Genomic DNA, 27169 nt, shown 5'->3' with positions numbered 1-27169 from the left:
AAGATGGGATAAACCTCAAGGATCCCTGGCCAAACCGTCCTGGAGAAAACTGCTTCCTGACCCCAAGGTGGTGATCAGCATTTCCCTGGATGTGTAAGAAGGGGCTACTAGAACTAAGCACAGATGGAACCCGTCCTTTCCTCTCATACTCTGCCCAAGTTCACAGAATCAGCATTACTATTAGATGGTCAGCATCTGTAAAAAACCTCCAGGGAAGGAAAGCCCACCACCTCATGAGGAAGCCTGTTCCACTGAGGAATCGCTCTGTCAGGAAGTTCTTCCTAATGTTTAGCTGAAAACTCTTTTGAACTGATTTCAACCCACTGGTTCGAGTCCAGCCTTCTGGGGCAACAGAAAGCAACTCTGCACCAGTCTCTATATGACAGCCCTTCAAGTACTTGAAGATGGTGATCATATCACTTCTTAGTTATCTCCTCTCCAGGCTAATCATACCTAGCTCCTTAAACTTTTCCTCCTAGGATTTGGTCTCTGCACCCCTCACCATCTTTGTTGCCCTCCTCTGGACACATTCCAGCTTGTTTATATCCTCATTAAATTGTGTTGGCCAAAACTGAAAATACTCCAGGTGATGTCTTATCCGAGCAGAGTAAAATAATACCATCACTTCACTTGACGCTGTACTTCTGTTGATACAGTCCAAAATCGCATTTGCTTTTTAGCTGCTGCATTACACTGCTGAATCGTGTTCAGTGTACGGGCCACTAAGATCCCTAGATCATTTTCACATATACTAGTGCCAAGACAAGTCTCTCCCTTCCTATAAGGATACATTGGATTTTTCCAACCTAAATGAAGAATTTGACGTCCCTGTTAAAATTCATTTTATTTGTTTTAGCCTAGTTTTCCAGTCTGCCAAGATCATCCTGCATACTGACACTTTCTTCTACTGTATTTGCTACTCCTCCTAATTTAGTATCATCTACAAATTTAATAAGTATTCCCTATAATCCTTCACTCATATCATTTATAAAGATGTTGAACAAAACAGGTCCAAGGACAGATCCTTGAGGCACTCTACTTGTCACTCCTCCCCAAGAGGATAAGGCAACATTAACAATCACTCTGTGGATGCGATCTGTCAATCAGTTACAGTGCTTAGTTCCCATGCCCCTTTCTTACATGTTCAGAGAAATGCTGATTGCCACTTTGGGGCCAACTACGTTATACCTATTTTATTCTCTTGTCATCCCTGGTTTGTAATGGCCTATGGCTAACTACAAATACAAATAAACCTTTGAACATTATTGCCACACTTCGGGGCCAGGAAACAATTTTCTCCAGGACAGTTTGGCCAGGGATCCTGGAGAGGTTTTTTGCCATCTTCTGGGCATGGGGCAGGGGTCAGTGGGTGTGTGTGTGGAGGGGGAGATGTGAATTTCCTGCATTGTGCAGGAGGTGGGATTAGATGACCCTAGAGGTCTATTATTAACTAAACAGCTAGTATGGAAGCAACCCTATGAGATACTAATGTTCCCTTCATCTGGTTCCATGTAATTCTTCATACCAGCTTGGCTCCTCACTCTGATCAATACAACATTTGCTACCAATTAAGTTCCTGTGCTCTGCCTTTTGACCATGACTGTCCAGACCAGATATGGATGAATATGGCTTACACATAACATGAAGAGATTGTGCAGCCACACATCCACTAACAACAGGCCTGTATGTAGGCCTTCAAAATGTCTGCCCCCATCCTACTCCCAAAGAATATCTATCTATCTATCTATCTATCTATCTATCTATCTATCTATCTATCTATCTATCTATCTATCTATCTATCTATCTATCTATCTATCTATCATCTATCATCCATCTATCTATCTATCTATCCATCTACCCATCCATCCATCCATCCATCCATCCATCCATCCATCCATCCATCCATCCATTAGATCTAGGCAATTTACAACAATTTAAAACAAAACCAAGAAACAACTTCATTGCAGATTGTGTTAATATTTGCAGCCCCACTCTGGAGTATGCTGTGAATTTCTGGGTGAGGCAGGTAAGGAGCGGGCCAAACAAAGATGGAGAAATAAAGAGGAAAACCAAGAAGTGGAAAAAAATGGCTTCTGCAGAGTGACACTCTAGGAATTTCCCCTAGTATCTGTGGTAGACCGCAGACTCTAGGAGATGCAGCCTACAGCATCACCTGAAAGTTATATCTTCCCCAAACTTCATCCTCCCCAGGCACCACCTCAAAATCTCCTGCAGTTGTGGAGGCAGTGTTGGGAAGCCTACCTGTACGACAATCATATGAATGTACTTTTGAAGACAGGGGTCAAAATTTATGTGGGCTATTCACATTACATGTATATATAATATTTGTATACACACATATAGTTGGGTACCTTAAGCTTATAGTTCCAAAAAAATATCCTTTGGGCCAGAACACCAAACTGTGTTATTCACATAAGATCTCTCCTGAAGCAAGCAGCTGTTGGAAAAACAGTAATTACCTGGCTTTGTCTGTGTGGTTTTTGGAGCAGTCATTTGTGGTTGTGAAGGAACTGGCTGAGTTTCATGTGAAGCTACAGTAAAAGAAATTGCCAAGCATTTAGAGAAAAACTGGTACAGAATTTATCGCACAAAAAGTGTATTTATAAGGCTACGATAATCAAGTGACTGGGTCTCCTGGGACATCATTTTGCATGAAATACAGAAATATAGAATGACTAAAAAATAAAGTTCCTTAGTCATATGAAGAACTAGAACTAAAGCCTATATTACACTGTGTATCTATTGTGTGCTCATGAGCATGCTTTAACCTTTAAAAAATTTGTCAAGTAAAAATTAAATTAAAGGACACACACGATTGCCATTACCTAATGTTTCCCTGGGCGTTTGGAGTGTGGGAGGTATTTTTATTTTAGGAAATTCTGGAAACTCATGAGGAGCTAAAGGTTGGAGAAAAGAAAAACATATAATGATGAATGTTCAAATCCTGCATAAAATATTGTTTGCAACATACTGATTTGGTAGGAAAGAAAAAACCAAAATATCATTCACCTGTAACGGCGGACATATGTACCCTCACTTGATCAGACTGTGGGGCAAAGTATGCTTTTGGTTGACCTCCCCTCAGTTGGCATTGAGTAGGAAGGCACCTGGGTTCTATGGAAGAGTAATACAAGGACAAGGGCAGAGAACACATGGTACTGGCCAAAGAATCCAGGACTCTTCAGATCTAATACTGATGCAGATGTGACTCTGTTTTTGAATAGAACATGATACTTTTTGATGACTAAGGCACAATGTTGGATCCAATGCAAGATTTTTTCATATGCTAGAGCTAAGGCTGCCTGGTCTCCCTGATCACCAGCAGTGGATGGGGAGGGCGGGATTAGGAAACTCCTGGAGATTTGAGAATGGAGCCCTTGGAGGACAGGGGTTTCAGTAGGGTACAACGTCACAGAGCTTACCCTCCAAAGCATCAATTTTCTATAGAAGAATCTGGAGATGAGCTGGAATTCTCAGGGACCCCCAGTTCCCACCTGTAGGTTCGCATCTATAGCTAGAACCCTTGTACCAGTAGAAATGTACTGAGACTCCACTAGCAGCATTCCATCCTAGATAAACTGGCCCCAAGACATACACCCCAATCTAATGCATGTATACTCAGAATGAAGTCTTAGGTTGACACAATTTCTTCCCAGGAAAGCATGCATAGTATTTCAGCCTTCTTTTTTCAGTTTTGGCAGAGAAAGAGAACTATTTTGCCCATGCCTAGATGGGAACTGTTCACCTTATCCTGTTTTGATTGAACAGCTACTACGGCATGCTACATTCAGCTGGAAGGTGCAAGGGAGTTATAATTGGGAGACTGATGGAGGTGGAGAACTGGGCTGCAGCAGACATGACAGTATTATTATGTCACATTCAGGAATATTCCAGAAGTGATGTCACAGCTCTCTAGGAATAGCTAGAACATTATGTTTTTATCATAGAGTTTCTACCAAGTCTAGAGGGGTTTGATGTCACGTCTGGGTTTTCCCTGGAAGTAACATCACCCCATAGGCCTAAGGTTACCAGGTTCAACTCAGGAAATATCTGGAGACTTTGGGTGTGGAGCCAGGAGACTTCCCCATTCCAAATAAATAAATATACAGCAGTGCAGTTCCCCTGAATACAGTCTTCTTTTCTTCCTCCTCTTTTTTTGTTCCCCAGCAGCTGCACTTCCACTAAACTAAGGTGAACACACACCCATACACTCACAAAGCAGTCAAAATAAACGGTTTGCATGCCCACACTTTTGTGATCTCCCTGGGGCAATGGTATAGATAGCTTTACTCATTGGAGTTGCTGAATGTAACAATCTGCTGTATTTCAACCAACTGAAGGAGAAATAAGTCTAGGGGTGGAGTTTTCTGCTATCCCATAATCAAGTTCTAGTTAACTCTTTATTATCCCTTTTACTATAAAAACAGCTTCTGAAAGGAATGCAAAACAAACAGAGGGACTGAGATTTTTCTCTCTTCCTCTTTAACACACATGGCTCTGCCTGCTTACTCTGCCTGCATACAGCTTCAGTCTTGCTGAGATGTAAAGGCACACAAACATACCCCTTCCAAAATACAAGGAGTTTGCAAGCTTCTAACCCTAGCTGAGATCTAAAGGCACATCCTGGCTGCTGGGATGAGGCCTCCCCACCACCAGCCAGCTGGCTGGTGGTGGGGAGGAGCCACAAAATCAGGGGATTCCCTGTCCATATTCTTTAAAACTTTAAATGCACATTTTGTTTTCTGGGAATTTTTTAAAAAGTTTCTACAATTCATAAGAACATAAGAGAAGCCATGTTGGATCAGGCCAATGGCCCATTCAGTCCAACACTCTGTGTCACACAGTGGCCAAAATGTATATATTTATATACACACACACACTGTGGCTAATAGCCACTGATGGACCTCTGCTCCATATTTTTATCTAAGCCCCTCTTGAAGCTGGCTATGCTTGTAGCTGCTACCACCTCCTGTGGCAGCAGGAGGCAGCTTGTAGCTGCTACCACCTCCTGTGGCCACATGTTAATCACCCTTTGGGTGAAGAAGTACCTCCTTTTATCCGTTCTAACCCGACTGCTCAGCAATTTCATTGAATGCCCACGAGTTCTTGTATTGTGAGAAAGGGAGAAAAGTACTTCTTTCTCTACCTTCTCCATCCCATGCATAATCTTGTAAACCTCTATCATGTCACCCTGCAGTCAACGTTTCTCCAAGCTAAACAGCCCCAAGCGTTTTAACCTTTTTTCATAGGGAAAGTGTTCCAAACCTTTAATCATTCTAGTTGCCCTTTTCTGCACTTTTTCCAGTGCTATAATATCCTTTTTGAGGTGCGGTGACCAGAATTGCACACAGTATTCCAAATGAGACCACACCATCAATTTATACAGGGGCACTATGATACTGGCTGATTTGTTTTTAATTCCCTTCCTAATAATTCCCAGCATGGCGTTGGCCTTTTTTTATTACAATCGCACACTGTCTTGACATTTTCAGTGAGTTATCTACCATGACCCCAAGATTCCTCTCTTGGTCAGTTTCTGCCAGTTCACACCCCATCAACTTGTATTTGTATCTGGGATTCTTGGCCCCACTGTGCATTACTTTGCACTTGGCCACATTGAACCTCATCTGCCACGTTGACGCCCACTCACCCAGCCTCAACAGATCCCTTTGGAGTGCCTCACAATCCTCTCTGGTTCTCACTACCCTGAACAATTTAGTGTCATCTACAAACTTGCCCACTTCACTGCTTATTCTCAACTCCAAATCATTTATGAACAAGTTAAAGAGCATGGGACCTAGCACTGAGCCCTGCAGCACTCCACTGCTTACAGTCCTCCACTGCGATGACTGCCCATTTATACTCATTCTCTGCTTCCTATTAATTAGCCAGTTTTTGATCCACAAGAGGACCTGTCCTTTTACTCCATGACTCTTGAGCTTACTAGGGAGCCTTTGATGAGGAACTTTATCAAAAGCTTTCTGGAAGTCAAGGTAAACAATATCTATTGGGTCTCCTTTGTCCACATGTTTGTTCACCCCCTCAAAGAAATGTAACAGGTTAGTGAGGCAAGATGTTCCCTTACAGAACCCATGCTGAGTCTTCCTCAATAACTCGTGTTCATCAATGCACCTACTCATTCTGTCCTTGATAATGGTTTCTACCAACTTTCCCGGTATTGAAGTCAGACTGACTGGCCTGTAGTTTCCCGGATCTCCTCTGGAACCCTTTTTAAAGATGGGGGTGACATTTGCTACCTTCCAGTCTTCAGGAACGGAGGCAGATTTCAATGAAAGATTACATATTTTTGTCAGAAGATCCACAAGTTCAACTTTGAGTTCTTTCAGAACTCTTGGATGTATGCCATCCAGACCTGGTGACTTATTAGTTTTTAATTCGTCTATCGGTTGTAGGACCTCCTCTCTCGTCACCTCAATCTGACTCAGGTCTTTCAACACCCCTTCCAAAATAAGTGGTTCTGGAGCAGGCAAACACTTCTCATCTTCCACAGTGAAGACGGAGGGAAAAAATGCATTCAACTTCTCAGCCATTTCCCTATCCTCCTTCAGTAATCCTTTGACCCCTTGGTCATCCAAGGGCCCCACTGCCTCCCTGGCTGGTTTCCTGCTTCTAATATATTTGAAGAAATTTTTATTGTTGGTCTTTATGTTTTTTGCAATATGCTCCTCATAGTCCCTTTTTGCCTGCCTGATCACAGTCTTGCATTTGATTTGCCACAGCCTGTGTTCCCTTTTATTAATCTCACTTGGACTAGCTTTCCGCCACTTAAAAGAGTCCTTCTTACCTTATACAGCTTCCGTTACTTTGTTTGTTAACCATGCAGGCCTTTTCTTATACCTGTTTGTGCCTTTCCTAACTTGTGGTATATATTTTATCTGAGCTTCTAGGATTGTAGTTTTAAATAGCCTCCAAGCTTCCCCAAGGGTTTTGACTGTATTTACCTTTCCTTTCAGTTTCCTCTTCACATGCCTCCCCATCTCAGAGAATTTACCCCTTTTAAAGTTAAACGTGGTTGTGCTGGTCTTTTGGGGCAACTCTCTATTTATACAAATGGTGAAATCAATAACGTTATGGTCAATTCTCTGACCTCAGTCTTACTGCACCGTATGCCCTCTCTGACATACAGAGCCACCCCACCTCCAACCCTTCTCTCCCTATCCTTCCAATATAACTTATATTCAGGAATCACCGTGTCCCACTGATTCTCCTCATTCCACCAAGTTTCTGAAATTCCCACAATGACTATATTTTCTCCCAACACTAAACATTCCAACTCACCAATTTTACTTTGAACACTTCTAGCATTTGTGTACAAACATCTATAATTTCCCAGGCGAGCTAGGCCCGCCACCTTCCTCCTGCCGTCTCAAGACTGGCATGCAGTCCATACTCTTTGTCACCATCTCAGTGGACAACTCTGATCCATTACCCGGTAGAAAAGTAATAGCTAACCCTTCATCTCTTTGAGATGAGTCCTCCCGAACCAGAGACATTTAATCTCCTGTCGGCTTTCCCCCAAGATTTAGTTTAAAAACTGCTCTGCCACCCTTTTGATTTTAAGCGCCAGCAGCCTGGTTCCATCTGGGGACAAGTGGAGACCGTCTTTTTTGTACAGCTCCTCCTAATCAATCAGCAACAATCACCTTCAATCCCCTTCACTTTCAGCCCTTCACACGAGCTCAGAAGTTTTCAGCAACTGCCCCAGCCGCTGAGCCACAAACCTTACTAAGGTCTGTTCAGTAATGCTCCCCCCCCCCCCGCGAAAAATTAACAACTTATTTGAGAAAGAGATCCATCTTAAAACCTGAGGTGAGATGGAGTGTCTACTATGCAAGGAGGATATAAACACAGAATGAGAAACAGTTTTAAATGGTCTATAAATGTATTGTAAGGCAAATAAATGTAGTATAATTCAGAAAAAGAAGAACAAGTTTTAAATATGAATGTAAAAGCAAGTAGATTTTGAACAAAATCTTAGTTTTTTTGTGAAACAGATAATAGATTTTACTTTAAAGTCTGGTATGTTAAAAGATATAACAAGTCGGTAGAATTGATAAAATATGTAAAACAGAATATGTATTAAAGATGAAACCATTGTAGAAAATGTCTTTAAAATTCTAATGAAGGGGATGTTGGGGAAGAAGTATCTCTTTACTTCCTTGTTTTATATATTCTATAAGTATAATAACCTTTGATAAAATTGTTACATAACCCTTACATAACCCCTTCCTTTTATTCTGAGCTCCTTTTCTATTACTATTATTATTTTGTTCTTAAAATAAAATATATTATTAAAAAAACCCTATCCATCACTACTTGCATTTGTTTATTCAATCAGAATAGGTTCTTGATCATTTACTGAGAGGCCTCTTTCTGTATCAAGGAGAATTCTATCTTACAGACCACTTTCTGGACAGCAGCCCTAAATTCAGGGCTTTTTTAGCAGAAAGAGCCCAGCAGGAGCTTATTTGCATATTAGGCCACACACCCCTGATGTAATCATTGTTTCACATATGGCTTTTTGTAGAAAAAGCCCAGCAGGAATTCATTTGCATATTAGGCCACACCCCCTGACACCAAACCAGCCGGAACTGCGTTCCTGTGCGTTCCTGCTTAAAAAAAAGCTTTGCTCAAATTTATGTTCATAGTCTGTGTTTAATAATAAAGACCTGCTTATCAATGTGTAGATCTATGACAGTCATGCCATCAGAAATACCAAAAAAGGTGCTTTTTGACAACATGCAGGAATTTTTCATGTATATAATCGAGTATTTGGTGGTCCTAAGAACATAAGAGAAACCATGTTGGATCACTCCAATGCCCCATCTAGTCCAACACTCTGCGTCACACAGTGGCCAAAACCCAGGTCTTGTTGGCAAGGTGAGTACTATAAGTAAAGTATTTACCCAATGTGTCAAGTGGCAATTCAGCCATAGGGTTTATTCTAGGCTTTGAAGATTCCAGTTCACTTTCAGTATGTGCTAAAAAAAGAGAAGAGTTGACATCTGTTCTTCAGACATTCGTTACATGATGGTGAAATTGTGCACACTTCAAATAATGATGACAAATTCATAAAAGAATTATTTTGTCTTTGAGCCTCACAAATTCAACAACACATTTTGCCAAAGCAAATGGAAATGCTTTCATTAAAAATACAGTGATAGGTACACCATGTCTTTCCAAGCAATAGTTTCCCCCCCAAGAAATCTCTAGACTCTATAATTACTGAGGGCTTAGAAGTTTCAAGGATTTTTAAAAAATGGTTTCTTAAAATTGCAAAAGTTTATGTTAGAATTGTTAGCACTATGGACATAAATCCAACTATTTATTTATTTATTTGATTTATATCCTGCCCTCCTCACCAAGGCAGGCTCAGGGTGGCTAGCACAGCACCTAAAAAGCAACCATCATGATCTTGCCACTGAGGTGTTCAAATTTGTCATGTTGAATAACAGGTTGGATCCAACCAGTAAACAGTGTATCTACTGTGATATTCATGACTAAAAGCTTCTCTATGATTACTCAAATTTTAAATGTGTTCACTCTTCAAGCCCCTCTTACTGTTATTTTGTTATGCTAACCAATCAAATAAACTAATTATCTTGTTTCATTTTCTATGTGTCCAGAGAACAATATAAGCAGTAAAATGAAAAGCAGAGATAACAGATAGACAAAGGACAAGCTGCCCGGTGAAGATTTGTGTATTCAAAAAACATAACTTTGTCTCACATCTGAACATACAAAATGTGGCAGCATGCCTACTGACTGGAATGTCTGTGCAGGCACACATTCAGCCAGTGCTGCACCAGCTGCATTGGTTGCCAGTTGAGTATTGAGTCCAGTTTAAGGTTTTGGTATTAACCTTTAAGGCCCTAAGTGGCCAGGAACCAGCATACCTGTGAAACTGTCTCTCGCCAAAGAGCCTTGCATTCTTCAGACCAACATCGTTTGGCAATCCACAGCCTGAAAGATGTCCACCTTATCTTGACCAGAACCAGGCTTTTTCAGCTCTGGCTCCAAGACTGATGGAACATGCTTCTGATTGAGATCCGGGCCCTGTGGGATTTACTGCAATTCTGCAGGGCCTGCAAAACAGTTGTTCTGCCAGGCCTTTGGTGGAGGCAGCAGATGTCAAATAATATTGGCCTTCCCTGCTCAAGCAACCATGGCTCTATTTACCTCTTGGGTGCTTGAACTGAGTAATCTGTTTATGTAGAATGCACCACTCCCTCTCTGGCATGAGCCCAGCAGACATTGAAAGAAGGAGAAAATATTTGCTGTACTGTTAGTAGATATTGAAATTAGTTGACTAAATTTTAATTGTTTGACTTGATGTTTTAATGAATTGTTTTATTAAATAATGTATGACTTTATTATTGAATTATATGTTGTAAGCCGCCCTGAGTCTGCTTGCAGGGTAGAGCTGGAGAAAAGTTTCAATAAATAAATATACACCCTGGTACAGGTGCACAGAAAGGTGTGTATAGTGAAGCACAACACCCCAATCCAACCTGAGGGACTCATTGTATAAAAAGAAAAAGGTTGGAATAAATAAGGGGTAATATACACCACTCCTTAATTTTTCATCAGCAGAAAACCTGATTGCATCCAATCCAACACTGTGCTAATATACAGTTGTTATGCTATGTCCTTATCTTTATGGAGCAGCAAGTGTTCATGTTGGGCCATATCTCTTTTTCAGTTAGAAAATGCTCTCTCCATAGTAGCCAAATATCCTGAAAAAATGCAGTTAACAATGGTGTTCCGCTGGTTTTGAAACTAACACATGTACTCTGCTGTTCAAGACAACAGAACTACCTTGAAAGCTTGAAGCAGCAAAAGAATGTGATTTACCTGGCAAACTCTTTGATTCTTCTGAGACACTAGAAACTGTTGGTTTACTGCTTTCCCAGTTTAGTTCAGTCATAGCTGCAAAGGTTAAAAAAAATATTAGTAGCATTGTTAGTGTAGAGCTTCTTAGAGTAAATAAGGTCAAAGCACAGAGCAGAACAAAACTAGTTTTATAAGAAGCACTGTGAACAGTGTAATCACAATAAGGCCTATTCAGAATCCAGTGGGGCTTACTTAGAATTGCACTTTTATTAAATAACTAGGGATAAGGCCCATTGTAAAGAAAAATATGAGCTCTAGAAAGAGGCTCTAGGTGAGTGTCCCCCCTCCTTGCTGTCTTCCCACCCACCAAAAGCATTCACTCCCCCCACACCTCAAGGAGAGCTGATCTCTGACCTCTGAAGAGCAGTTGTAATTCTGAGTGATCTCCAGACCTCACCTGGAGAGCTTTCTCCATGAATTGTACTGGGAAAATGAAGTCTGTTTAATGGTGGTGATTGTGGTATGCCTCTTTGAAAAAGTGATCCATAAGAACTAGGAACAAAGGCTGGTGTTCCTGTCAGAGGTTCACCAGGATCCACGTATAAGTTCTGAAAATACTTTGTTGGAATCTTGGGAGGATTCCTATTAGAAATTTTGATTATCTTGAAAAATTAATTTAAGTTGGGGCTGGTACAATGTTGTAAATTGTGTGAACTTTTGACTGAGTATAAAATCGGCAATTGCACCAACACTAGCACTTTAAGAGCTCTGCAGATGCGGTGGGATTGAGGAAATACGGTGAACCAGTAGGAAGTGGATTTTGAAAATTTAATGAATGTTAGTATTGTATTGGTTACAAATTGTATGGATTTGAAACTTTTGTAAACTATTATAAACTTTTGTAACTTTGTAACAGTATATTAATGTTTTGGTGAATTTCATTTGTTATTATTCCATGGTGATATTGTTGTCTTGTTCACCTGGAGATTGGCAACAGTGGTTCCCCAGGAGGAGGTGGCTGGTTTGGAGGGTGGAGTGTATGGCATTGTGCCTATTTGAGGTCTCACACCTCCTCAAACCCCACCCTCTCCAGGCCCCACTCCTTAAATCTCCAGGAATTTCCTAACCAGGAGTTGGCAACCCTTTATTCTTCCATTTATCTGCCCCTCTGACTTCAGCTTTATATCACATCCCCCCTCCCTGCCATCTCTACATAGGAAAAGGACAGTCTTTCTCCACAGTGGGGCCCAAAACAGTTTACATAATTCTCCTCTCCCCCCTTTAATCTGCACAACAACCCTGGTAGGTTAGGCTGAAAGTCTGTGACTGGTCTGAAATCACCCAGTCAGCTTCCACAGCAAGAACCTGGGTCTGCAGACCCCACTCTTAAGCCCTAACTTCTATGTCCTCCTCAAACTCCACCATGGAATCACCAGGAATTTCCCACCCACCTGGAACTGGCAGCCTTAATCAGGATTGGCCCCAATGAGTTCTCCCTCAGAATGATACCTTTCAGATCAACACTCTCTCTCTGATAATGTTGTTGGTCTTAAGTACAGGACTTCAGTCTCTCTTTGTCTCTCGCCGCCCCCTCCCGTATCTGTACTGCTGCTACCGGATACCATTCCCCCCCTTGCCTTTGGCTTCTTCCCTTCCAGAGGAGGATAGGGAGAAGCCCTCAGCCAATCAAGGGAAGTCTTTCTCTGGCTCTTTCCCTCCTCCTCCCTCAGTCATTCAAGGGAGGCTTTCGCTGGCTCTTCTCTCCTCCTCCCTCCCTCAACCAATCAATGGATGAGTTTCTTTCTCTCCTCTGTGAAGCAGTGCAACAGGCAGCTCAGCCAGTGGGAGAGAAGGGAGAGCCAGAAACTGAAAGAATCATGGTGGGTTGCCTTTACTGACAGAAACAGCTTGTAGCAACAGCCACTCAGGTGGGAGAGAGGAGCAGACTCAACCAATGGCACACAGCAAGTACTCTTGATTGATCGTTTGACAGGCCAAAGGTTGATGCAGCACAGTCCCAACCAATCAGAGTGCTCCATTTTGCCACCACCATAGGGCAAATATGTATAAAAGATAATATATATGACTCAATAAAATAGAATACTTTATGCTATCTTTCAAAATAATTTTTCCCTATACATGCGGCTCTGGTCAAATGGAGAACATTCCACCACAATTTAGGGCTTCTGCATGAAAAAAAATCTCCCAGTAGTTTGAGTAATTAAATACAGCAAATTAAAAGATTGAGAAACGATCAGGCAGCACTAAGAAATACAAGCTTTGCTGTTACAAAGAAACAAAAAGAAGTAAATTCCAGCAGTGAAAAATGATCCAAATTAGTAGAAATGAAATGCAGAAAGTATCACACTATGGAAAAGTGCATCTCTGTTATCTGAGACACAATAATTTCAAATATAATGGTGAGAAAGTTCTGCTAACTAAAAAAACCCTCTAGCATTATTGCTCTTTACATTCTTTTGATGGAAAACCTAATTTTACTGTCTGACTCTAACAGGGTCTGGAGCTGTTGCGCCCTCCACATCTGCTTTTGCATAGCGGGTCTTAGAAGAGATTCAGCACTACAAAAGGAGCCCTGACTTGGATAGCCCAGGCAAGCCCGATCTCATAAGAACTCAGAAGCTATGCAGGGTCAGTTCTGACAAGTTCTTGGATGGGAAACCTCCTTGAAATACCAGTAGCTGGGAGAACAGAGGCAGGCTTTATTCAACCACCTCTCTGAATATCCTCCAGGCCCCTAGTAGGAGTCAGTCACCATAAACTGCCATGACTTCCAGGTACAGACACACACACACAATAATAATAAGAAGAAGAAGAACTGCACAAGGAAGGTGAGGGTTCCCTTTAACCTGCTCCCTTTTCTGTTGCTGCCAGTAGACCTTCCCTAGAACTATAGGGATAGGTCTGGCTTTTCTTCCCTGCTTCCCTCTGGATTTGCCTTTTAAAGGGAATTCTGAGGCAGGCCACTCCTGGACCCACCTACTTTCTCTGCTTCTGGGATGGGGTCTAGCAAAGTGGCAAGTTCTTCAGCCAATTAGCTGACAGAACGGCTTTCCCATTCCTCTGCACTACCTGCCTTCTTTTCATTAAAAGGCTGCTTTCATTGCCCTTAAGGAGGCTTCCCCTGCCTGTGGCCTCCCTTGCTATCCAATAGGGGCTGTCTCAAACCAAATGACATAGTGTCATAGCCAGCATTGCTTCTGCACTGTATCCTTGCCCACAACCATCTTTGCTGGTTGCTAGGCATTGCTTGCAACCAGGGGTCGTTTTGTAGAAAAATAGGTGGTGGAGCTTATTAGCATAATTCATTAGCATATGCTGCCCCCCCAGCCAAATGCAACTCAATGGAAGAAAGGAGACCCTTGGGCAAGTTAGGCCTGCTTGGGCTGGCTAGAGATCCAGCCAGCCCAAGCAGGCCTTGCTCATTTGGGGCTCTCCTTGGCGACCTCCACAATCAAAAGGCCAGCAAGCCACCCGCCACCCAATATCACATAAGAAGTGGAGAAAGGGTGACATGGGCTTCTCCAGGGGTTAATGAGGGCTGCTGGGGGTGTGGCAAAGCTCCTTATGGCTGGCTGGCTGCCTGTTCTCCTAATCCAGGGATTGTTATGCAGCTGCACCTACTATTCAATGGAAAAGGTAGTGGTGAGGAGGAGGGGGAACTATCAGAAAGTTTCAGGAGCTGTGCTCCTGTGAGCTTCTGCTGAATTCAAGGCCTGTCTGCAACCATTATACTGTTAAAATAAAGGTGTGAAGCTCATGAATGAGAGGTTCACTATGGACATGGCAATGTTCTAGGGTTGCCAAGTCCAATTCAAGAAATATCTGGGGACTTTGGGGGTGGAGCCAGGAGACTTTGGGGGTGTGGTCAGGAGACATTGGAGGTGGAGCCAGGACCAAAGTTGTGTCAAGCATAATTGAACTCCAAAGGGAGTTCTGGCCATCACATTTAAAGGGACTGCACACCTTTTTAAATGCCTTCCTTCCATAGGATAGGGGCACCTTCTTTTGGTGCTCATAGAATTGGACCCCCCGGTCCAATCTTTTTGAAACTTGGGGAGTACTTAGAGGAGAGGCAATGGATGCTATGCTGAAAATTTGGTGCCTCTACCTCAAACAATAGCCCCCCCAGAGCCCCAGATACCGGTAGATCAATTCCCCATTATTTCCTTTGGGAATAGAGTTCCCTGCAGACATTTCCCTCCCCCCGCTTCAAGGTCATCAGAAAGCGGAGGGAGGGCCTCCAAACCGGGGGATCCCCTTCCCCCACCTGGGGATTGGCAACCCTACAATGTTCATAGCTCTTGACCCAGTTGTCATCCCCCAACATCTATCCTTTATCCATTTTTGCCTGCCCAAGCCCCCCTGTTCCAGTTCCTACCACAACCTTCAGCTCTCTGGAGCACTCATCTCTGAAAAAAATACTTGATAACTAAACAGCTTCTGAGCGTTCAAAACATAATATGCTGGTAAGAACACAGACCTACTTCTACTACAGTAAATCCAAAGGAAGTAATGTAGGTTGCTCTAGGAATCACCAGAAACTCCATAGTAAATTACATGGTAAGCCATAGAGTTTCTAGAAATTTCTAGAGCTACCCTATGTCACTTCTGGGGTTTGTTTTTAACCAGAAGTGATGTGGTACTGCATACAACCCTGGGTACTGGGCAAAAGGAGTGGGGGGTGGGGATCCCCCCCCCCGGGGAAAGGGATCCCTACATTCTCATTCTCTCTCTCTCTCACTCTCTTTCTCTCATATCTTTGTTTCTAAGAGAGATCTGCCTTTAAAAAGGTGAGCTATAAACAAGTTAAACAAAGTAGATAAATAAAAATCAGAGATTAGGCCAGGGCTGTCAAACTCATTTGTTATGAGAGATGGATCTGACATAAATGAGACCTTGTCGGGCTGGGCCACATGTGTCATAAAATGTAATGCCGGGTACTGGAGATATAAAATTTATAAAGGACACAGACAAATACAATTAAATATTTTTTCTCTCCTGTGCGATTGAGAGAACTGGGAAAAGGAAGCTCTGGCTCTTTCCCTCCCTTTCTAGGGGATGAGGAAGGGGCAGAGCCTCAGCCAATTGAAGGAAAAGAGGCTTGGCTCAGTAGCTCTGCTGTGTGATTCAAAGAGCCTGTCAAAGCAAGCTCTCCCTCCTCCCCTTCCTCCCCAAGGGTGAAGCCTCAGCCAATGGAGAAAGTAGAGGCTTTGTTCTATAGCCCCTGTGCGATTGAACAAGCCTGGCAAAGCAAGCTGTGACTCAGAAGAGAGAGGGAGAAGAAAGCAGATTTGCTCGTGGGTCTGATAGGAGCCCTCAGGGGGCCTGATTCTGCTCCTGGGCCACACGTCTGACATCCCTGCATTAGGCCATCACTGACCTGCACAATTTGTACTCTGGCAGGAAAGTGTGCTGGCCATTGGCACAGTCATCATGAATGGACTTGCATTTCTTGTCACATTGAGCAGCATCTCACATTATTCTTTCCTAACAACAGAAGCTGGGAATAAGGGCAAACTGGGCTTCTAGTCACCATCTGTTTAGTCTCTTCGATCTTGAACTTTGTGGAAATTTAGGCAATTTTCATTGCATTTATTGTGTGCATAATACCGTTTTTTGTATTGTTAGTAGACTTCAGCAGGATTCTGAGTAATCTCCATAGAATTGCATCCTCCTCCAAAGTGATTAATGTTTGCTCTGTCCCCTTATTAGGTCTCCAGTTTAAAAATGTCATACTCATTTAATTTCATTATCAAACCAATCCAGTCCAGTTTCAGGTTAATGGAATGAACTGTCTATAAAAAACAAGCAAAATTCTGTTTCATCAAAACAGAAAAAATAACTACCAGGTTGGGGTTGTGGGGAGATTTCTTGTACTTCCGATGTTTTGGATTCTGCAGGCCATTCATGAGTCTCATTCTCAGCTGTAAAAAACAAAAGAAGAGGTTTAATGAACATATGAGCCTTGTGTTGTAAAGTGGAACACAAATAATGCTTATTCACCACAGCAAGACATAACGGCATGAAGCAAAGCATTTAAATGTTTAGAAAATAAACTCTCATTATGCCAACTCCTTTTCCCCACTAACAATGAAAGATATAGTGTGATTACAAAGGGCCTTATTTTATACAATAGACTTTTCCCCTTCTAACTATATTTGTACCTGAGCATTTTCACAACGATCTCATGCCTAAATCATAGCTGGGAAGACAGCATATAATAAATAGCTTATTAGAGTTGCCAGCCCCTGCTGGCTGACAGGGAAAACTCAACACCCAAATAGTGATGTCATCATGTGATGTTACCGATGTAATGGCATCACTTGATGTCACAGTGCCAGGAATGTTGTGCAGTGACACTCTGGTTTTTGGGCAAACTCTGACATCCCACACACCTATAGAATGTCCATGACAAAGAGGGGACCTGGCAACCCTATAGCTTATTATCATTATTACTATTAGTTACTGTTATTATTATTAGTTTTTTTTTATTTATATTTTTGTAAGCTGCTTGCCCTGACCTGCTAACCCAGCCTAGCCCATTCTCATGGTATCTTGGAAGCTAAGCAGGGTCAGCCCTGGTTAGTATTTGGATGGCAGAACACCAGGAAGTCCATGGTTGCAACTCAGAGCCAGACAATGGTAAACTATCTCTGAATGTCTCTTGCCTTGAAATTCTGTTACAGACTCCATTAGGAACCAGATAGATAACTAGATGCTGAGTGACTGATACACCACTTTATGCACAGAAGATTACCATAGGCTGTAAACCAGGGGTGTCGAACTCATTTGTTATGAGGGACGGATCTGACCTAAATGAGACCTTGTTGGGCCATGTTGGGCCAGGTCATGTATGTACCTATTTAAGATTAGGTAGCAGAGATATAAACTTTTTAAAGTACACAGACATACATGACTAAAGATTTTTTTTAACTTAAAACAAAACATGCTTAAAACATTAGCACTTGTTGGTCTTAAAGGTGCTTTCTTTGTATTTCTTCCATGGGATCCAGGGAACCAGGCAAAGGAAGCTCTGGCTCTTTCACTCCCTCCCCAGGGAACCACGAGGGGGAGGAGCCTCAAACAATGGAGAAAATCAAGGTTTTGCTCTGTAGCTCCTGTGCAATTGAGCAAGCCTTGCAAAGCAGGCTGAGATGCAAAAGGAAGCAAGAGAGAGAGAGAAGGAAGCAGACGAGCCAGTTGCTCAGGGGCCTGATAGGAGCCCTCTGGCAGCCTGATTTGGCCCCGGGCCACATGTTTGACACCCCTACTGTAAACCATATGATTTCATGAACATGTGAGTTTTCTAGTTTCTAACCAAACATGCAATTGGAGAAAATAGAAGAAGCATGTAAATATATTACTCATGCTGTAGAATAACTTGTAAAGAATCCTTTGTGACCTTTGTTATTACTTCAACAAAAAGATTTGTAGTCATATCTGAAGGGATGAGAATGCATATTTGAGGCAAGCAGACAAGAGAACAAAATACATGAACAGCATGAACAGCTGATGTGGAGTTGGGGTTTCTAGAGCAATGCCGTAATGAAGACTGAACTGAGGTAAGGAATACAGAAATGTAACTTCTTGATGAACAATGCTTAATTTTATGAACAGGTGAGTCTTAGCTTTGGTCTACAGTGGCCTGAAGTGGAATCACGGTTATAACATGACCTGGCCAGAAAACAGATACACAACCAAAAGGTAGTCTGTCAAAAGCTACTGGTTGAAAGAAAGAACAACTGTTTTCCCAAGGAGATACAAACAACAACTTAGTCATAGTAGATGAAAGTCCAAAGCCCTTCTTTATTAATAATAATTATATTTAAATGTATGTATATACATACAAGAAAAGCCAACATTGAATCATTGTCTGCATCTGAATCAATCCTACACAAATTCTAATCCAACAAGCCTACTAAGGTCTTAAAGGGATCTCCTTCATTTGTTGCCAGCCTGAAAAACAGACTGGCAGGAATCTGGCAAGCCATAAAAGATGGCTTTCTGGTTAGGTTCAACTTTGTGGTCAGACTTTGGATAGGCTTGATCATCATTTTATGCCTAGAATCCCACTATTTACAATCTAGCTTTTTTCCTGCTTACCCAAAATTTTCTTTGGTGTTTCAGACATATCCTCTGAGAAAGGAGCTGGTCGTTTCTGTTTAGTTTGATTGAAATCTGGAACAATAAGGTGCACTACACATAAAAGTAAATGAACCATTCAGTCATTGTGCATTTTTTTAGTTTAAAAGCTGTACCTAAAGATTGATACAAAACAGAGTAGAGGTAGGGATGGTGGAAGAAAGTTGTAGGAGATGAAAGTGCACATTATAATTTGGGATTCCTCCCCTTACATTTGCATGATTTGCAGATGGTTTCTTGAAATACAGAGGTCCTCCATTGCACCCACCCCGTCCCAGGTTTTCCTGCTGCTAACTCATTTCCATATCCCTTCTGTGAGAAAACATTTTAACCTACTTAAGAACATAGAAGAGCTCTGGTGAATCAGAGCAATGGTCCATATAGTCCAGCATTTTGTTTCACACAGTGGCCAACCAGTTTCTCTGGAGGGCCAGCAACAGTGCACAGAGGGCAAGACCTTCCCCTGATATTGTCTCCTGGCTCTGGAATTCAGAGGTTCTCCTCAGTCACCACGGCTAGTAGCCACTGATAGACCTATCTTCCATAAATCAATCTAATCTCCTTTTAAAGCTGTTTATTTGTGTTTCCATCACTACATCCTCTGGCAATGAAATCCATATTTCAATTACTCCCTGGAGATGTCACTCTCCCCCACTATTTTTTTAAAAAATGTAATCACCATTTTACTGGTAAGACCATTTTCAACATTTGTTATCATTTTTACCTCTAAAATAGAACTTTTCTACATTTCTCTTACAACACTAGTTAATAAGATGCAAAGAAGTTCATCATTTTCAAAGGAAAGAGATAACATCACAGGCCAAAGTACTGAAAGTGAATCTGAAAGGGCTTATCAGGAATAATTAACATCTCAGTCACCTAGTATTGGTCCTGCTAAAGGAGACTTCTCTGAGGTTTTAGACTGTGTCCGATGTGTGATGTTTTGAATTACTGTGAAAACAATAAGAGTAGAACTTTTAGAAACTTGATTTACCTAATATATGTAATAAACAGGGGTGGAATTTTAGCAGAAGCTCCTTTGCATACTAGACCACACACCCCTGATATAGACAATCCTCTAAGAGCTTACAAATAAGAGCCTTGTAAGCTCTCAAAGGATTGGCTACATCAGGGGTGTGTGGCCAAATATGCAAAGGAGCTTGTGCTAGAATTCCATCCCTGGTAATAAACATGTCTGAGAACAACTGTGTTTGAAATTGTTGCATTTTGAAAGCCAGCCTAACATACATTTTGTCTATTACAGCTACATCACAAGTTTTGTCTCACACTATATGTAGCTATGACAAAATGGGTACAACTGAGATATATTAGTAGTAATACTGTTCTCATGCCAGCCATATAGAGGACACTTGAAGTCAAATAAGCAAAAATATTAGTCCCTGCCCTGAGATTTTAAGCTACTTTACAATCTAAATTTCAATAGAGGTCAGAGTAGAGACATGTAGTTTTGGCAGCAAGAGAATCATAGGTGTTTTTAGTAAAGGCAATTCCATGGAGAGTAGAAGACAGAAACCCAACCATAGAAGGTCAAATGAGGAGCTAGAAGAGAAACAGTTAAGGCAGCAGGAGTGAATAGTATGTTGTAGGAGTTGGAGGAAACAGATAAGAGGGAGTCCTAATAATAGCCAAGGAGGCAGAGTGAGATGACGGAGTGTTTTCTAAGAATGGAGGAAATGGTGGTGTGTTTAAACAAAGAGGAGAACCAGAGAAGACAGTAACACTGAAAAAGTAATGGTGGTAGAGATGGCAGGGAAAAGTGTCAAAGGGCATGCGGACAAGATAAATGTGTGGTCAACTCATCAAGAAATAATGGCAAGGAGAAAAGGAATAAATGATTGATGGAGCTAGTGGAGTTGAATTTTTTATTGACTGTGAAGGCAAGATTCTCTTCAGAAAGTAAGAAGGGGGAAGATCTTATTAGAGTGTTAAAAGTAGACATGCAGAAGATTGTTGGATTGGGGTGGATGAGTGCTATAGTAATGCTACTTGACAAGCAGGAAGAGGAGGAGAGTATGAATTCAAAATGGACAAAGCCACGGAGATTATGCATAGAGATGCTAGACAAAGAGAGTAAACCATGTCTGGAATTAATGGGATAGACAAGTGTTCAAACATCAACACATTTCATTTGTAAAGAATGAGCACAGGACATAACTTTGAAAGTAAAGCCAGATGGATGACATCCACTGTAAAGAATGAATATATGAATCACATGACCAGACTCTTCCAAAAAAATCGGAACCTACCCTATACAACCTTAGGTTTTCCACATGAGATCGCCAGGCCCCTGAAAATGATGGGGGTACACAAGACTGGATTCCTGGACTGGGTGTAGCCATAAGAAATGCTGTACCTCTCTTCTGAAAAGATCACTTTTTGTTCAAGTGGAAAACAGTCTCCCTACTGGGAGAAAGCAAACATAGTTTGCTTATTTGCTGGTCAAGCATAGTTCATCATCAAAAGTTCTCAGAACCCTTATAAAAATGCTATTGAACAAGATTATAAAGTCCTGTGGGAAAGGCCCAGAACCAAGGCAATTGAAACCCAGGTGCATGGTGATTGCTTTCATTATACAGTGGTTTTATGGTGATGCATTTGAAACTGAATGGATGCCACATGCAGAACAATTATCTTGCATGCCTCCATTGCTGCAACAAAAGGAGAGAAGGCATACTGTTTTCTGTCTACTGAATATGGGAAGGGACTGGTAGCCAAACCCAATGGGAAAATAAGACAAAATTCAGCCCACGTTTATTCTTTTCTCTTTCACAAGGTCAGAAGCCCTGCCAGTGAGACTTCTTCAGGGAAATTCTGGTCTCCCCTCTGAGGAGAATCCAGTAAGACAATCGAATCTGATCAGCAAAGTGAAATTTGAGAAATTTTCCACCAATGTTAACACAGGCATATTTCTTTGTCCTCCAAATTATGCAGGATTTAGAGCTGCACTGAAACCTTCTTTTTTCAAACACAAACACCACACATAAGAACACATGCACATTACCTTCTTTGATTATTGTAACTGGAATTCGTGCTTTTGAATCTACGGATATAAGCTGAAGGAGGGAAAACAAGATATTCTATAAGAATAAAGGTATTTGTCATTACAGTCAGGATTTTTTCTTGTTTGGATAATAAATTTATAAATCTCTTGATAAGAGAATAACTAGTTCATTTTGATAGATTCAGGTGGGTAGCTGTGATGGTCTGAAACAACAGAAAATTTGAGTCCAGTGGCACCTTTAAGACTTTGGTCCAGGTGCCACTGGATTCAGACTTTGTTCTAGTTCTTTTTGAAAGCAACTTCCCCCAAGAATAGATATAGTATTCTAATACAAACAAGAGTAACTCTACTTCAGTTTTTGCTAGCTAAAGCAAAGCCAAGCATTTAATCTCTCTTGTTTGTGATAGAATAAACATTTTACTTTACATTCTGGCTGTCAAAAGTCTAGCAAGAGAAAACTGAGTCATTGCTCTTAAGATTGTAGCTACATATTGTCCAGATACTCTGAATGGCCACAATACATTTCTTCAGCATTTCTCAAGAAGTAAACATTTACAGTGGAATTTGTAGCCACATTTCCCATTTTATTTATATATGCATTAGATTTATAAATTGCCCAGTCTCTGAATACGCAGGGCTCTGGATGATTTACATCAATAGAAGAATACATAAATACATAATAATTACTAGTTAAAGTACAATAAGTATAACGTTACAGACGGAAAATTAATTTCCAGATGGCATTAATAGTTAACCTTTAATCAGTTCAGGACTATGTTGCCACGTCACAAGCAGGATAAGGAGGGGGGAGAGAGAGAAAAGGGAGGGGAAGGAGGATGCCAGCCATGTTATTGCCCATCCCTGCCCTCAACCAAAAGCCTGGCAGAACATCTTTGCCTTGCAGACCCTGCTGAACTGCATTAAATCACAAAGGGCCTGTTGTTATTTGGCAGAATTTCACTACCTTTTGGGCTGTGGCTCTGTTTGAGGATAGCTGAATGTCTTTATGGCCAGGAATCACCAGTAGATTGTTCTCAGTAGAAAACACTCTTTGGCCAACATACCAGTCCCAAAGATACATGGGTCTCAAACCACATAAGGCCATAAAGGTCAATACCAAGGCCTTGAACCTGACTCGGTACTCCACTGGGAGTCAATGCAGTTGGTGCATCACAGATTGAATGTCATCAATGATGTTCCTGTCAGGACCCACACAGCTGCATTCTGGATCAGCTGGAGTTTCCCGGTCATTCCCAAGGGGAGGCAAGTGTAGAGTGAGTTATAGTAGTCTAGCCTGGAGATGACCATTGCATGTATTATTGTAGCTAGGTCAGGGCGCAACAAGAAAGAGGCCAATTGTTGTGTTTGGTTTAGATGGAAGAATGCCAGCTTGGCAATGTTTATGAATTGGGCCTCCATAGATAAGGAGGAATTAAAAACCATGCCCAAACTTCTGACTGTTTGTGCCATTGTCTGTTGTGCCCTGTCAAGGGTGGGGAGTCTGTGCCACAATTCTGAGTCTCCCTGTTGAGTATCGGACTCTGCACCCGCGCCGCGCAAGCCGGGACGTCCTCGGGTTACCTGGCGCAGCGCGGGAAAAGTCACCGCCAATCAAGACCAAGCGCGGGAAGTTTAACTGGCCAGGATTGGGCTGGCCAGCAGGGGGGTTGATCCGGGGTGCATGTATATATTAGCGGACCCGGCCGCGTGTTTCCCAGTTCTGTAATGTATCAGCGATTAAAGACCAATGCCTTTACCACGTCTCGTCTCCCAGTACATTACACTGGCGACGAAGGTGGGATCTAGATAGGTCCGGCCGGAGACGAGGAAGGCGAGAGACCGCAGGATCGGGCAGCCCGCCGCCACCATGGCGAACTCGAGCGTAACGACGGGCCATCTTGCGGAATTCAACCCGGAGCACCCCGAGAGATGGGAGACCTACACCGAAAGGGTCGAGTGCTACCTGCGGGCGAACCTGATCGACGATGACGAGAGAAAGAGAGACGTCCTGCTGAGCGTCTGTGGCGAAGAGACCTTCGAGATCGCACGAGGTCTCTCCGCTCCAGCTAAGCTGACGGAGAGGACCTACCGGGAAGTCGTGAGGCTCCTCACGGGCCACTTTTCACCCCAACCGTCCATCGTCGCCCGCCGATTCCTCTTCCACAAGAGGGACCAAAAGTCGGGGGAGACAGCGGCGGTCTACCTGGCGGCCCTTCGGCAGATCGCCGGAAATTGCAACTTTGACAAAAGGGACGAAGCCCTGCGGGACCGTTTCGTCTGGGGCCTCCGCGACGAGCGATTGCAGCAGAAGCTCTTCGCGAAGGAGGAGCTAACGCTACAACAAGCCTTCAACGAGGCAACGGCCTTCGAGAGGGCCACCAAGGCGTTCGGCCAGCCACGAGGTGAAGCAGTCCACCAAGGGGAAACGGAGCCAGAAGACCGAACAGAGGAAGAAGCGTTTCAACTCCGGCGGCCCCAAAGAACGGACACAAGGGCCCCCACTAGACAGCGAGCGACGGAGAGGGCCACCGCCACCACCGGTCCCAGATGCGCCAGCTGCGGCGCCCCCCACGAGCGCCGGGACTGCCCGTACCGCAACCTGGACTGCCGCAGCTGCGGAAAGACGGGCCACATCGCTCGGGCTTGCCGGGCCAAGAACAGCCGCCGACAACCATCAGCGCATCACGACTCCCTGGACACCCACACGACGGCATCCACCACTCTGCAGGTATTGAACTTGCCCCTATCGGCCCCAGACAAGGTCAAAATGTCGGTCCTAATCGAGGGCGCCCCCTGCACCATGGAAGTGGACTCGGGTTCCTCCATCTCCATCATTTCGGAGGAAACCCTCAAGAAACTATGCCCCCACCGCCGCCTTCAAACGAAGCCAGCGGACTTCGTACTGAGGGACTTTCAGAAGAACCCAGTACACATCGTGGGGTGGGCCCGGGTGCATGTGGAAAGAAGGGGTTTCAGAGGGCCCCTGGACATCCTAGTGGTCAAGCGCCAACTGACCACACTTCTAGGGTTGGCTTGGTTCAATCCCCTGGGGATCCAGCTGGTGGGGGTGGACCACTTGCAGGCAAGCAATTTCGACGGGGTCTGCCGTGAGTTCCCCGAGGTCTTTGATGGGTCTTTGGGGAGCTATAAGGGTCCGCCCATCACCCTACCGATTGACCCAATGGTCAGGCCCATAAGGCTTAAAGCGAGGCGCGTCCCGTTCGCCCTTAAGCCTAAAATAGAGGCAGAACTGGACCGCCTAACGGCCCAGGGCGTCCTAGAACCGGTAACATACGCGGAATGGGAAACCCCCATAGTAACGCCCGTCAAACCCAATGGGGAGGTGAGGATCTGCGCTGACTACAAGTGCACGATCAATAAGGCGCTACAAGACAACCCCTACCCAGTCCCGGTGGTCAGCCACGTCCTAGCAGCGCTAGCCGGGGCGAAGGTTTTTGGGAAGCTGGACTTAGCACAAGCATACCAGCAACTGCCGGTCGACGCTAAGACAGCGGAGGCGCAGACGATCGTGACCCACAGGGGCGCGTTCAGGGTTAAACGGCTGCAGTTCGGGGTCAGTGTGGCTCCGGGGATATTCCAGAGCATAATGGACTCTCTCCTTAAAGGGATCCCCGGAGTTCAACCCTTCTTTGACGACGTTTTAATCGCCGCCCCCAATGAAGGAGAGTTCTGCTGCCGCCTGCGCGAGGTCCTCAGGCGGTTCCAAGCGGCGGGGCTGAGAGTCAAAAAGGAGAAATGTTTGTTAGGGGTCCCGCGAGTGGAGTTCCTGGGGTTCGCCGTGGACGCGGCGGGGATACACCCGACGGCGGACAAGACCAGGGCCATAGTCCAGGCTCCGGCGCCCAAATGCAAGGCAGAACTACAGAGTTTTTTAGGATTGTTGAACTTTTATCACACGTTCCTACCGCACAAAGCCGCCGTAGCGGAACCGTTGCACCGTTTGCTGGATAAACAGGCCCCGTGGGTCTGGGGCCAACGCCAAGCCGCGGCGTTCCAAGCGGTGAAGGACCTCTTGGTCTCTAACGCGGTACTTCACCACTACGACGAAAACCTACCCCTGATCCTAGCTTGCGACGCCTCCCCCTACGGAGTAGGAGCGGTTTTGGGGCACCAACTCCCGGACGGGAGGGAAGTGCCAGTCGCGTACTATTCACGGACTCTATCTCCAGCGGAGCGGAACTACGCTCAAATTGACAAGGAGGCCTTGGCGATCGTGGCGGGGGTGCACAAGTTCAACGACTACCTCTACGGTAGGCGTTTCACCATCGCCACGGACCACAAGCCGCTCCGGGGCCTCCTAGCTCCAGACCGTCAGACCCCCCAAATCCTATCCCAGAGGGTCCTGAGGTGGAACCAGTTCCTGAACTCCTACACGTATGAACTGATCCACCGCCCGGGTAAAGCCATGGGACACGCCGATGCCCTCAGCCGCCTGCCGCTCCCCATGACAGAACCGGATCCCGCCCCGGCACATGGGGTAATGCTCATTGAATCGCTCCCCGAGCGCCCCCTGCACGCGGCGGAGGTGGCTCGGGCAACAGGGAGGGACCGCATCCTGGCACGGGTCAGGGACTGGGTGGGGAGGGGGTGGCCATCAGGCAAAGTCGAAGACGCGTTCAGGCCATTCGCGTCCAGGAAGGACGAGCTATCAACCCACAAGGGGTGTGTGCTTTGGGGCAGTCGGGTGGTGGTTCCCCCCCCCTTGCGCAAGCAGGTGCTGGAAGACCTCCACGAGACCCACCCGGGCATCGTGAGGATGAAAGCCCTGGCCCGTAGTTATGTGTGGTGGCCGGGCATGGATGAGGAGATAGAGGGGTGGGTGAGGAGGTGCCAACCCTGCCAAGAATCCCGGCCCGATCCCCCATCAGCCCCGGTCCACAGATGGGAGTCTAACAGGCGACCATGGTCCCGCCTCCACTTAGATTTTGCAGGCCCGTATCAGGGCCAAATCTTTTTTATACTTGTGGATGCCTACACAAAATGGCTGGAGGTGATTCCAGTAGCCTCAACCTCCACAGCAGCAGCCGTCCGGGCACTCAGGAGGGTCCTATGCACGCACGGGATCCCCGACACCCTGGTGACGGATAA

The 27169-nt window shown here is 44.1% G+C and overlaps 1 protein-coding gene across 4 annotated transcripts in view; it reads right to left on the bottom strand.

Annotated features, from left to right (window-relative positions):
- ABI3BP (ABI family member 3 binding protein) overlaps positions 1-27169 on the bottom strand; it is a 251823-nt gene that overhangs the window by 109915 nt on the left and 114739 nt on the right. For all 4 annotated transcript variants that reach the window (XM_060234570.1, XM_060234572.1, XM_060234573.1 and 1 more), the window contains exons 7-14: positions 22061-22112; positions 19918-19989; positions 19000-19092; positions 16743-16820; positions 10897-10971; positions 8949-9023; positions 2847-2918; positions 2481-2552 (exon numbers count right to left, since the gene is read on the bottom strand). In XM_060234570.1, the coding sequence (XP_060090553.1) occupies positions 2481-2552; positions 2847-2918; positions 8949-9023; positions 10897-10971; positions 16743-16820; positions 19000-19092; positions 19918-19989; positions 22061-22112 (589 nt within the window). The remainder of the gene's footprint in view (positions 1-2480; positions 2553-2846; positions 2919-8948; positions 9024-10896; positions 10972-16742; positions 16821-18999; positions 19093-19917; positions 19990-22060; positions 22113-27169) is intronic.

The sequence above is a fragment of the Heteronotia binoei genome, chromosome 3 (genome assembly GCF_032191835.1).
Source record: "Heteronotia binoei isolate CCM8104 ecotype False Entrance Well chromosome 3, APGP_CSIRO_Hbin_v1, whole genome shotgun sequence".
In the NCBI taxonomy this organism is placed as follows: domain Eukaryota; kingdom Metazoa; phylum Chordata; class Lepidosauria; order Squamata; family Gekkonidae; genus Heteronotia; species Heteronotia binoei.
Note: the sequence above shows the minus strand (reverse complement) of the source record. Positions and strands in the feature narration are given on the sequence as shown.